The 13,607-nt window shown below is 56.4% G+C and overlaps 1 protein-coding gene across 5 annotated transcripts in view; it reads right to left on the bottom strand.

Moving 5' to 3' along the window:
• Positions 1–3,537, bottom strand: part of FMNL2 (formin like 2) — a 115,970-nt gene extending 112,433 nt beyond the window's left edge. For 4 of the 5 annotated variants that reach the window (XM_066553314.1, XM_066553317.1, XM_066553316.1 and 1 more), the window contains exon 1: positions 3,394–3,536. In XM_066553314.1, coding sequence (XP_066409411.1) covers positions 3,394–3,510 — 117 coding nt within the window. In that variant the 5' untranslated portion in view covers positions 3,511–3,536. Of the gene's footprint in view, positions 1–3,393 lie in introns of all 5 variants that reach the window. The other variant, XM_066553319.1, reaches the window with a different exon arrangement.
• Between the last annotated feature and the right edge of the window lie 10,070 nt (positions 3,538–13,607).

The raw sequence follows: 13,607 nt of genomic DNA, 5'->3' as shown, positions 1-13,607 counted from the left end.
CCTGCCAAGCCCGGCCTGGCTGCTTCCTCCACACCACGTGGCATCTGCAAACATGCAGCCCCGTGCTGGGGAGACCACCCTGCTGCAGGAGCTCAGATCTGAGCTCCCACAGCCCCCAGCTCCAGTGCCACCCTGCCTAGGGATGCTGAACTGGGGCTTGCTCTGTTCAGCAGACAGGTGGGGTGTCACCAGAATTCAGGATTTATGCCCAAGTGTCCGTAGGGGAAGATCCCACACGGCTGAGAGAAGAGAGCACTGGGGAAGGACAAGGCTGGGATGTCCCCAAGGGGATGTGCCAGTGCTGGGAAGCTCAGAGCCAGAGCCAGAGCTGAGAGCCAGCACAGCCAAACTGGGAACTTGGTGGCAAAACCACACCACTGCTTCCCTGGAGTTCACATTCTCGTGTAACCCTGAGAGGAAGGGAATTACCTCACAGGAAAGTGGAGAGTTCACATCAGCTTGGGAGGATGGAAGAACAACACTCAGCTTACAGAAACCTGGACCTCTCTTGGGTTGTCCTCCACATTTTCCTCCTTGAAGTACATCCCATCAAACACATTCTCCTGGAACACACACAGAGCCCAGTGCCCACCAGCACAGGCTCAACACGCCAACCACAGCAGCACATTTACTACAGCAGTGCCAGAAACAGCACCAGGAGACACAGACCCACAGGGAAAACCCTGATTATTGCCCAACAGACCACGAGGAGTGACACAGCCGGTGACATCCCTGTCCCTCCATTGGCTCAGGACATCCTCGGGAACACCGAGGGCACAACGAGCACAAGATTTGAGAACTTCACCCAAAAAACGTGACCTGGAGCAGTGCCCATCATCTCCTGCAATGTATGGAACTCAAGGAGGATCAGGAGGCAGGGAGGTGACAAGGTGACCAGGTAGGTGTGTTTGAGGTGACCAGGTGGGTGTTTGAGGTGACAATGTGTGTTCAAGGTGACCAGGTAGGTGTGTTTGAGGTGACCAGGTGGGTGTTTGAAGTGACAGTGTGTGTTTGAGGTGACCAGGTGTGTTTTTGAGGTGACAGTGTGTGCTCAAGGTGAATGGGTGGGTGTGTTTGAGGTGACCAGGTGTGTGTTTGAGGTGACCAGGTGGGTGTTTGAAGTGACAGTGTGTGCTCAAGGTGACTGGGTGAGTGTGTTTGAAGTGACAGTGTGCGTTTGAGGTGACCAGGTGTGTTTTTGAGGGGGACAAACCACCACACCAGAGTACTTTCTCCACACAAAATCCTCTGACAGCCCCACAAACACAAGCTGGCACACATGCATCAGCTCCAGGCACAGCATCCCCTCGCTGAAGGGACTCCAGAGATGCTGGAGCAGCTCAGGACAGCGTGTTTGAGGTGGAAAAAATAAACCAGTTGGTGTCATGGTGAAATCATGGCCAAGTGTGCTCTCCTCGTGGTTTGGAGGGCCAGGGCTCCCTGCTCTGCACGAGGGGAGACAACAACTTCCAAACACACAGGAGGGACCTCTCCCACACAGGAATGGGCAGAACCCCCCCAGTGTGAGGAGCGAGACCTGCACAGAGCCACTCACCGCGTTCATCAACGTCCAAATCAGCCTTGGGAATTTCATCAGGGATCTGGAAATTGGTATTGTCAGCACAGCCCTCGGGACCCCACCAGGGCTCTGAGTGTACCAGCAACGCCTGTGCCAGGCTGATTTCTTAAGACAGCACATAAAGAAGGTGAGATTTAGTCCTATAACCTTCAGCATCTCCTTCTTCATACTCCCTGCTCCTGACTAATCCTCTCTCCACACAGAAAATATTCCTCATGGTTTTTCCCCTAATCATTCCTTTCTTGTTAATCCCTGCACTTCTCCAGCCTACCCCATTCTGGGGTTTGACCAGTGGCACAGTCATCTCTCCCTCAGAGCCACAGAGAAAACAAAATGATCACAGCCTGGCAATTTATTCTTTCATGAACTGGTCAGAGATTTCCTGGAAGCTGCAGCAGCACCAGTCATCCCTGGTGAACAGCACAAAGGTGATTTCTGGGGCTGTTTATGAGTCCCATCTTGCAGCTTTTCCCAGTGGGAGAAGAGATCAGTGGGGGAAAATCATCCCACACCACGTTTGTGCAGACTGCCCACCTGCATGGCCAGCCTCTCCCTCCAGCAAAGCTGCAGCACTCATCCTCCCAGCCTTAATTGAAGTCCATCTTCTAAAACCTTCCGAGCACCTCAGGAAATGACAGGCTGGGTGCTGTTATCTCCTGTGTATTTACGTTTCACGTTTCTAAGGCTGCCCCAAATGACGTCCCTGCCTTTCACCGATGCCATCCATCATCATCCCCGAACCCAAACCCACCGATTTCCTCCCGCAGGCAGACGGAGCCGGGAGCCCTTCTGGGAGTCACAGACGGATCCAGAGCAGATTCTGAGCCATGTGCTGCCTGTGGGAGCATCTCCCATCCCCAACACGACCCCGACAAGAGCAACGCGACACCAGGCTTTTTTCCACTGTGCCTAATAATCGTAACATCTCACTCGCCATTTGGCTCGTCAGTGGGGGTTCCTGACTGAATAGGCTTATTCTTTTCTTAGACATGATAATCTAATTGGGTCTAACCAGAAATAATCCCCAACACACACCAGTTGTGAATCCTCTCCCAGCGCCGGGAGCGTTCCAGGGAGCGGGGGGGCGGCTCTGGGATGCGGGACGGGAATTACCCCGGCAGCTCCGGGCTCCCCGTGGCATCGCAGCGAGCGCAGGGCATGGCACGCACATGGAGCCGCTGCCCTCCTCCCCCGGCTCCCCTTCCACACGCAAACGTGGCTGCGAGTTAAAAAAACCACGGCAGAAAAAGAGATGGAGCCGCGCTGCCTGCGTACCCCAAAGGCAGCGGGAGCTTTGCCCAGGGAAAGCTCAGCCCTTCCTTCCCGCAGAGCTGATCTCACACGGCAGCGACCCGTCCGTGCTGCTGAACGGAACCCCCGCACACACCCGGGGCAGCACCGGGGGACAAGGACCGCGCTGTCCCGGGGAAAAAGAACGGCGGCGTCCTCCGGAGGAGAGAGCCGGAGGTGTCCCGGGGGGCGCTGAGCGGGTGTCCCCGGCGGAGCAGGAGCGGCGTCCCCGCAGTGTCCCCGCCGGAGCCGCTCCCGCTGCGCTCCCCGCGGGCTGCGCTCCGCCGGCGCTGCCCGCCCCAGCCCCGGGAGCCGCCCGGGCCGGGGCACGGCGGCCCTCGGGGGGCTGCCGAGACAAAGAGGAGCCGCGGCCCCGTCCCGCGGGTTGCGGCACCGCCCCGCCGAGCCCACCTGTGCCCGGCCGCGGCTCCCGAGCCAACTTGGCGGCGCTCCCCCCTTCCCCCGCCGCGCTCCTCCCCGGCGGCCCCTCCGCGCTGCCCGCAGACAATGGGGCCGGCGCTCACCAGCACCACGGCGAAGCGCTCCTCCAGCTCGCCGGGCTCGGGCATGGGCAGCTTCAGGGGGACGCTGTGCGCCCTCAGCTCCGTCTGCTGCGCGTCCACGCTCCCCGCGTTGCCCATGGCGGCCGCTCCGCGCTCTCCGCGCCCCGCGCCGGCCCGGGCGGGCTCCGCGCCCCGCGCTCGCCCTCTACCACCGCGGGCGCTCCGCGGCGCCGCCGCCCGTCATGGCTCGCCGCCCTCGCCCTCCTCCCCCCGGGGCGGGCTCGCTCCGGCTCCGGCTCCAGCCCCGGCTGCGGCTCCCCCGCATGCCGCCCGCACAAAGCCCCGCTCCGCCCCCGGCCCGCGGCGCCATGGGACTCGTAGTCCCGCCGCCGGCCGGGGGTGGGAATGCCTGGGAAAGGGTGGAAAAGAGTGGAGAAATGGGGGAAAGGGGTGGGGGAGACCCCGCCGCCTCCATTTTGCCACGGCGGCCGCGCTGGCAGCGGCCGGGAGTGAGTGGACGCAGGGAATGGTTTAAGCGAGGGCAGGGGGAGAGCGGAGATTCGGAAGAAATCCTGCCCTGGCAGGGTGGGCAGGCCTGGCACTGGGTGCCCAGAGCAGCTGGGGCTGCCCCTGCATCCCGGGAAGTGCCCAAGGCCAGGGGGGACGGGGCTGGGAGCAGCCTGGGACAGGGGAAGGTGTCCCTGCCATTGCAGGGGTGGCACTGGGTGGACTTTAATGTCCCTTTAAATCCAAACCGGTCTGGGATTCTGGGATGCTGTGATTAACTCTAGACCTTTGCCGTGGAAAGCCGTGGTCCTGCCGCTCGCCAAAAAGGCTGTAGGTGCCCGAGGACTTGGTCTCTCCAGCCCTCATCCCGAGAGAGGGAAATCAGGACAAACGGGGATTGAATTCCCCACCCTGACGCATCCATACCCGAGCTGAAGCTGCCTGGGTGTGCTCAGGAGGTTCGTCCTCCCCAGCATGTCAAACCTGCCCGTTCCTCAGGTGTGATCCCCCATTTCTTCAGCGTTCCCTGCAAGTTCTCTCCAAGGCGGGGTTTCAGCATCCCAGGAATGCAGGGCTGCACAGGAGACAGGAGCCCTGACCCTGGAGATGCCATCAGCCCATTTGGTGACTGTGCTGTCCTCACTGACATCTGGTTTAATCCCAAATCCGAGACCTCATTCCCTCCTGTCAGCCCCACCAATCCATATCCCACTGTCCCCTATTAGCATCCCATTATCCTGCCAGGGAAGAACGATTTTCACTCAGCTCTCACCTTCGTGACAGCACTGGTGCTGCTGCCTCTCCTCCCAGCCATGGAAACTGTCCACATAGAGATTAATTTGGGGACAAAAGCAAAAGGATAAGCATCATAGTTTGGAAAATGACCATTCCTTAATTTCCATTCTCTGGGATAAGGGTTGTGCCAGAGGCACGGCTTAGGAAGCGCCGCAGAAGCGACGTGCTGGGAGTCCTGAGTGGCACCACACACAGTCCTGCAGGGAAATCCATGCAAGTGACAGGCAGCTTTCCTCCCTAAACCCACTACTAATTGAATGTGCTCGTTGCAATTAAAAAACAAGATGTCACACATCCATAACAGGATGGGGAGGAATACTTGTCCTGGCTCACTGCCCACCTTGCCCACGGAGCACCAGGACGTGGCCTGGGATCCCGAGTGATGCCAAAGGTGTGGATTCCCCACTCTGCAGGCCCCAGAAACAGCTCAGATTTTCACAAACTGCTTTGTTAAAAGCCTGAAAATCTGGCAATATCCTCCGTAAACAAAGGTTTGAATCCTGGAGAGCTCTCAGGATTTAATAACGACGTTATTGTCGATAGCCAAGGAAGTGGTAATAGATACTTTGCCCCGTGTCTTTTATCTAAGACTATCACAATTCTCTGAAAGATTAATTAGTTAATTAAGCTTCACAACAGTGCTGTGAGATAAGGCAGCGTTAGAGTGCCACTGATAAAGAGGAGGGCAGGGAGCAGTGACTGAAGACAGAACCCAGCAAGGATCCTTCTCTCTCCCAGCAGCAAATCGCCAGCGGGGCTCTTCATTACCTGTGGTGACAAACTCATTGCAATGTGAGGAATCCCAGGATTTTCCCAGTCAGTAATTCCCACCGTGGAAGCGCTCAGCAGCGTTCTGATGATCCTTGTGGGTCCCTTCCCACTCAGCATTTGCTGGGATTCCCTGAACCACCTCAGCATTTTTGATCCCTCTGGACACCGGGAGACCTCGGGGACAGGGAGATGCTGCTGGCCACAAATACCTGGGACAGGTTGAGAAAACTGCAGGATCAACTGGATTCCAGGGTTTCAGCAAGAAGTCAAAGGCAGCTCTAAATCCTGCTATGAGGCATATTCAGGTCAAAACCGGCCTTGCAAAATGTTTAATGAATTTAGGCATCCTTACACGCAGCGAGCATTTAACATCAATGCAGCAGAGCAAAGAGAAGAATGCTTTTAAAGGATGAGATGATTTTTAAGCAATTTGTTGCTGTCTCTAACCGGGATGTCGACATTTGCAAATGCCAAAATTAGTGTGGGTAAGTGAAAAAAGGGACTTAGCTGGCTCCTGCAATGTAAAGAAATTATTCTGGGGTAAAAACTATAAACAAGACCTTTGTTTTCACATTTATTTATTCAAATAAAAGAAGCAGCTACACAACGTGCAGTTCCCAGAGCTCATCCCAGGCACCTGGGTGATTCACACCTGGTGATGCCACCAGGGAATGCTTGGCCTGCCCAGGGGTTAATGGCCATACCAGCTTTGCAAGGGCTCCGTGCCATGAGCGTGTGTGGAATTTCACTGGAGAATGAGACTTCTCAGCCTTTCCTCAAGGTCTGTTTGTCACCAAAATCTCCTCATAACGAGCTGGAAGTTATGGCCGAGTCATTCCTAAATTCCCCTGACCCAACTGCTCTGTTTGTCACCAAAATCTCCTCATAAAGAGCTGGAAGTTTGGGGCTGAGTCATTCCTAAAATCCCCTGAACCAGTCTGTACCTATTTATATGCAAGAGGAACCTCTGAAGGGAAAAGATTGATTTGTGAACCCTGATTTTCCCTGATGCTCAGCACTTCCAGATGGATCCTGAGCTGCCATTTCAGTGAGGTTCCAGGTGATCTGATAAAGCTGGAGAGGCTTTAATAAATAGCCAGACCCTGGCTCAGCCGTGGCCAAGGATGTTTCATTCATAATAAAGATGTAGAGCACCCATAAAATCCATCCCTGGGCTGAGCAGTGCTCACTTCAGGAGAGGTTATTGATTGCAGTTTGTGAATGCTGAGCTTGCCTAGGAGAGGGGGTTTCCTGTAATAAATGAAAAAATACATAAAAATCACGGGGTGCTTTCTGAGGAGAGCCTTCCCAAGGGAAATGAGCTCCTGCAGAAGCTGCAGGCTGGAAATGCTCAGTCCCAGCACAGCGAGTTCTTAGGCTCACATCCATCCAGCCCTTTCAATTTTCCCTGTGTGCTGGAAATTAAATTATTAACTTTGGATCTGATTTGCTCCTGACCTGCTGATGTCCTTGGGTGTCACTGCCAGCGCTGGTGTGGATCAGGTGCAGCTGCAGCAGAGCCAAGTGTGGAGCTGCTACCAAGATCTACCTCACCCTGCCCTCCATCCCTTGTCCCCAGTCCCTCTCCAGCTCTGCCTGGAGCCTTCTCCAGGCTGAACATCCCTCCAGGTGTAAACTGAGATGGAAACAAGATGCAGAGCTGGGATGGAGAATGCCCAGGGTGTGAGGATGAGCGCCTGGAGTTGAAGGTGAAGCCTCTCCCACGTTGCTGCCATCACTCTGAGCAGACCCAGCAGCAGCTGGGGTTATTAAAGCCAGCCTGGCTGGGAGCTCCTTCCTTCCCCATTTCTTGGCAGGAAGGCAGGCAGACAAAACACAGCCTCGGAATTCCCAGCAAGGCCAGGGATTGCAAATGCTGAGCAAAGTGAGATAATGGAGCAGAAAACAGGCCTGGGGAAGGAGTCAATATTTAATAAAGCTGCAGGGTGAGAGCAGGGCAGCGCCGAGGGCTGCAGGAGATGCTGGCTGGAACAGGGGCCAGGAGATGCCTCTCCCTGCTTTCCCTGGGGAGTGGAGGGGCTGGAGCTCAGCCCCAGCTGGCTCCAGAGGGGACATTGTCCCCAGCAGGGACAATGGCAGCCCTGTCCCCGAGGCAGAGGACACGCAGGGCTCGCTCACCAACGCCCCACGGGCTCCCACTGTGCTCCCACCAAAGGCTCTCCCCAAAGAACTGCCCAGGATGCTCAGGCAGGAGCAATGAAAGGAATTTGATTTTATTTTTCAGCTGCTAGGAGCTGTTTAGAGGCCTTAAATGGGTTTCAGAACTCAGGAGAAAAATATGGATCTCAATTTACAGGGCTGATTAACAAGATTTGCCTCCCAGCAAGGCAGAGGGAGGGGGGTGGTTCCCAGAGCAGGAGTTGTGCAGTCCCTGGAAACACCTTCTCCAGAGCTTTCAGTCACTTTTTCCAGTGTCACCAGCTCCCTTCAGTGATGTCTTACCACGGTGAGAGCTCCCAGCAGAGCTGAGATTCCCCCCCAGCCCAGAGCTGCCATGTACCTGCTGCTCCTGGGATGCTCCAGGGGCCCTGGGGCATGAAGGATTGAACCATCCCCTGTGTCCTGCCACCCCAGGCCCTTGCCCAAACTCTCTCCCCATCTTTACTCCAAGCTCAGGCACTGGAAAACCACAATTAGGTCACCCCAGAGCTTCTCTTCTGCAGGGACCTGCAAGGTTCTGTTTCATGCTAAATTAAACAGAAGGCCAACGATGCAGGTTTTCCCATAGAACAAACATTTCCCCTTTGCAAGCAGCTCTGAACATCTCCACTCCTGTTCCAGACAAGGAGAACAGCAGTTCACCTGAATTATTCACTGCCTGGTGGAGCAGGGGCAGCCTGGCTGCCTTTGGCTGAACCCAGCCAGGAGGGAAATGCTGGGGGATGCAGGAGGGAGAGCCAGAGCTGCTGCATCTTTAATAACTCCTGTGAGCAGCCAGCTGGGAGGGCTTGGAGGAACCAGGGACAGAACTTCCCCAGCCCCTGTCACCTCCTGGCCCACAGCACAGCTCTGGGGATGGCTGTGGTGTGGTGGCACCGGCCTGGCCTGGGAAAGGCACATCCCAAACCCTCCAGAACGCTGCTGGTGTGGGCTGGAGGGGGTTTGTGGGCAGCTGCAGGGCACCCCCTGCCTTAGGGCACTTCTGTGTGGGCAGCTGCACCCAGGGCAGTGAGATGAATCAGGGGTGATGGAGCAGAGCGGGTGGTGCAGTGGTGATGGAGCAATGGTGATGGAGCTGGGGGAAAGTTCAGCCTGGCTCCAGGCAGAGCTCAGAGCCCCTGGCAGGGCCTGAAGGGGCTCCAGGAGAGCTGCAGAGGGACTGGGGACAAGGGATGGAGGGACAGGAGCCAGGGAATGGCTCCCAGGGCCAGAGGGCAGGGATGGATGGGACATTGGGAATTGGGAATTCCTGCCTGGGCTGGGATTGCCAGAGCAGCTGGGGCTGCCCCTGGATCCCTGGCAGTGCCCAAGGCCAGGCTGGAGCAGCCTGGGACAGTGGGAGGTGTCCCTGCCATGGCAGGGGTGGCACTGGGTGGGATTTAAGGCCCCTCCAATCCAAGCCAGTCTGGGGTTCCACGTCTGCACCTCTGCACGAGCAGAGGAACTCTCAGCACCACTGCCCAACAGAGAGCTCGGGTTTCCCAGTCATTGGTAACATAATTAAAGCTCATTTCCCAGAAAACAGGCCAGGGTGACAAATTGAGCCTCCCTCTCCTCTGCAGGGCACTAAGCCCAGCCTAAGCCCAGCCTAAGCCCTGCTGTGTGTGCCTGGTGTGTGTTTAAGCCACGTGCCCGCAGGTGCCTCCACGTTCAACCTGCCACCTTTTCAAATGCTTCAGAGGAAATGGAGCTGTTGCTAGAGCAAATATTTACAGCTGGAGAGCAGTGGCTGCATCCTCTGGCTGGAGGCTGCCTGCTTGCATTGCAAATCCCATCAGCAGCCACAGCACCAGGCCAAGCCCCTCACTGCTGCTGGGCAGGCCAGGCAGGCACCGAGTGTGACCAGTGGCCATGCAAGTGCTGGGGTGTGTGGCACAGAAAAGGCTTCTTCAGAGGGATCTGCAGAGTCCTGGGGGGCAGCAGGGAGGCTCTGAGCCCGTGTCCATCCCTGCTCCTGCCGACTCAGCTCCCCTTTGTTTGGCTTCTCCCTGCTGGCCACAACAGAGATGCTGCAGTGCAGGGCTGGGTGGGTGAGCTCAGCCTCGGTGCCAACTGCATGGATGGCTGAAATGCAGGCAGAAAACACAATCCATTGTCCTGGCCCTGAAATGCCAGCTTTGTTCCACGTGGAGCTGCTGGGTGCTCACCATAACCCCTTCCTTCCCTGCTGCACAGGGCTTTCAGCTCTGCTCCCTGCCCTTGCATCCCTCCAGATTCCTAAAAGTTCCTGCCAAGGCTTCATTTGCACCTGGCAAAGGCAGATCCAGAGGGGTGGCAGTGCTGCAATGCCACAGCACACCCTTCCTGTGCAAGATTTGCAGTTTGGTGCAAATCCACCCAGATTTGGGTGTTTTTGTCTCTGGCCGTGGTTAAAGCTGTGGGGATGAGCTGGAGAAGCTCTTTCAGCACAGACAAAATCCTCATCCTCAGTGTCCTCACAAGGACTGGGCCTTTCCAGCAAACAGCTCCTGTGGCTGGCTTGGAAAAGAGCAGGATGTGACCATGGGGACAGCCTGGGATGGCCTTGGAGAGCCCAGCTCCAGCCCATGCTGGGATGGACAGCAGAGCCTGGGATGGACAGCACAGCCTGGGATGGACAGCACAGCCTGGGATGTCCTTGGAGCCCAGATCCAACCCATGCTGGAGGGACAGCACAGCCTGGGATGTCCTTGGAGAGCCCAGATCCAACCCAGCCTGGGATGGACAGCACAGCCTGGGATGTCCTTGGAGCCCAGTCCAGCCCATTTTGGGTGGACAGCACAGCCTGGGATGGACAGCACAGCCTGGGATGTCCTTGGAGCCCATTCCAGCCCATTGTGGGTGGACAGCACAGCCTGGGATGGACAGCACAGCCTGGGATGTCCTTGGAGCCCTGGTCCAGCCCATTTTGGGTGGACAGCACAGCCTGGGATGGACAGCACAGCGTGGGATGGCCTTGGAGCCCAGTCCAGCCCATTGTGGGTGGACAGCACAGCCTGGGATGTCCCTGCAGAGCCCAGGGCTGCTCACTCTGTGTCTGCAGGATGGGAGGACCCTCACAAGGACCAGTGAGCCCCTCTCAGTGTCCAGGCACGGGAAAGAAGCTGTTGTTTGCTGACTACAGCAGGTGCCACTGGTGTCCTGCCGGGCTGAGGTGATCTCCTGCCGGCTGGCAGCTGCTGCAGCTCCATCGCTCGGAGAGGCCGAGCTCAGCTCCTCGGGCAGGGACAGGGCTGTGACCCGAGCCCTCCCTGCCCTGCCAGCCTGGGGCCGCGGCTGCAGCTGCTGCTGGATTTTCCGGGTGCTTTAACACGGCTCCGTCCCGAGTGCCCCGAGTCCCGGGGAGCATTTGCAGCTCATTTCAGGCCGGGGGGATGCGAGGGGCGGGGGCTGAGCTCGGCGTGTCCCTCCCCAGGCTCTCCCTTAGCGGATACACAGATAAGAGCTCCGAGCGTTGCATCGGGGCACTGCTGGCAAGGACAAGCACGGGATTAAAAGCAAGGAAGATACAAACCCTAGAGGAGCACAGCAGAGGGAATCCCACTCCCTGCAGGGCTTTCCCAGTGCCCTGCTGCCCATCCATCCCCTGTGTCATCAGGACAGGTATCCCTGTGCCCACCCAGCTCAATCCCTGCTTTTAGGGATTTGCTTCCAGTGCAGAGGTTTTTGTGCCTCCCAAACCCCTTGTCCCTGCAGCTCAATCCCTGCTTTTAGGGATTTGCTTCCAGTGCAGAGGTTTTTGTGCCTCCCAAACCCCTTGTCCCTGCAGCTCAATCCCTGCTTTTAGGGATTTGCTTCCAGTGCAGAGGTTTTTGTGCATCCCAGGGCCGGGCAGGGATCAGCCTCTCCTCCTGGCCACAGACATCCCTGCCCCCTGGCCATGCCACCCCAGCCAGGGCCTTGTTTGGGAAAAATACAAGTAAATAAACACCCAAGCCACAGCAGAATGCTCCCTGGGCAGCTGCTCACGCCCTCCCTCTGCCAGAAGTGGGTTCAGAAGAGTCGATGGTTTTTCATGGTGTGGGTGTGATTAATGAACTTAATCACAGGATACTTTGATCCATCTCTTGTTTTTAAGGGATAGTCAAAAACAAGAAGAACTGCTACCCTTTGTGCTTTTGTAATTTTGTTCATCGTGGAAACCTGGGAGGCTTTTGCATAGTCAGCACTTGCATGCATTAGAAAATATATTTGCAAAACACAACACCACTTGCTTTCATATTCCACAGCCAGCGAGCATATCCTAGTTGGCAGAGAGCTCAAAGGAAATTTATGAAGACCCAAGAATCTCGCAGGAATTTAATTAAAGCCCTAATCTTGGTAACACTCAGACATATCTGCTTCCCCAGTGTCGTCTGCAGGCACAGCTGCCTCGTGTTTGTGTCTGGGGTCGTCTCAGCCCAGTGCTCTGCAGGCTCGTGGGCAACCCTGCCCAGCTGGGGATGGCCCTGCTGCAGCAATCCCTGTGTGCCCAAATCCTTCAGTCCCCGTGTGCCCAAACCCTTTAGTCCCTGTGTGCCCAAATCCTTCAGTCCCTATGTGCCCAAATCCTTTAGTCCCTGTGTGCCCAAATCCTTTAGTCCCTGTGTGCCCAAATCCTTCAGTCCCTCTGTGCCCAAATCCTTTAGTCCCCGTGTGCCCAAATCCTTCAGTCCCTCTGTGCCCAAATCCTTTAGTCCCAGCTGGAACAATCCCTCTGTGCCCAAATCCTTTAGTCCCCCTGTACCCAAATCCTTCAGTCCCTCTGTGCCCAAATCCTTTAGTCCCAGCTGGAGCAATCCCTCTGTGCCCAAATCCTTTACTCCTGCAGGAGTAATCCCTCTGTCTCCAAATCTTTAGTCTCAGCTGGAGCAATCCCTGTGTGCCCAAATCCTTTAGTCCCAGGCACAATGAGTGTGCAGAAAGGGCCTTTTTGTGCAGCTGGGTCCCCAGGGCTGTGTCATGGTCCTGCAGCTGGAGAGGAGCCAGGTTGGGTTCACTGGGGCTGTGTGGGCTCACAGGGACACAGCTGTCCCCATTTGGGGCTCACAGGGACACAGCTGTCACCATTGGGGCTCACAGGGCTCACAGGGACACAGCTGTCCCCATTTGGGGCTCACAGGGACACAGCTGTCCCCATTGGGGCTCACAGGGCTCACAGGGACACAGCTGTCACCATTGGGGCTGTGTGGGCTCACAGGGACACAGCTGTCACCACTGGGGCTCACAGGGCTCACAGGGACACAGCTGTCCCCATTTGGGGCTCACAGGGGACACAGCTGTCCCCATTGGGGCTCACAGGGCTCACAGGGACACAGCTGTCCCCATTGGGGCTCACAGGGACACAGCTGTCCCCATTGGGGCTCTCTGGGCTCACAGGGACACAGCTGTCACCTCTCAGGAGTTTGTCACACCACCAGGTGTGCCAGTTTGTCACACCACATGCTGTGCCAGTCCCAGCGTGGCCAGAGTGCAGATCCATCACTGCTGCTCAGCCTCACACTGCAGGATTGCCTTTCAATGGGAACAAAAACCCCAAAACCCAAAGATTTGAGCATCCTGCATGGCAATCCCAGTTGCCACTGTCCCTGCCCTGCACCCCAAGTCCCTCCAGTGGGGCTTCACTCCCTGAGAGCAGCAGAGGCATCTGGAGTGCAGGAGTGCCCTCAGAAAGCAGAAAGAACATTATGGAAAGGGAGGAAATTCAGACTGGATTTCAAACTGAAACTCCTTTAATTAGTCAACTCTTCACTCAAGAACCATTTCCATTGGTGGGGACGTGATTCCTCATTGCTTGAGGGATTTAAAACCAGACTGCTCTGTGCTCCAAGAAAGTGCTACAAGCAACAGTTCTGTGCTTGTAATGAACTGGAAACACTGGCACGTCTCCATCTCCTTCACATATTTTCCCTTGTATCTTCAGAGGTTAAAATAAATTACCCTGAGATGTAACAGATGTAGAGTGCAGCCAGTGACATTCTGCAGCTTCTTCAGCTGAGTTTTCTTTCCTCATGGAAAGGACC

This window comes from Molothrus aeneus, chromosome 7 (assembly GCF_037042795.1).
Source record: "Molothrus aeneus isolate 106 chromosome 7, BPBGC_Maene_1.0, whole genome shotgun sequence".
NCBI lineage: Eukaryota > Metazoa > Chordata > Aves > Passeriformes > Icteridae > Molothrus > Molothrus aeneus.
This window is presented reverse-complemented; position numbering and strand designations above follow the sequence as displayed.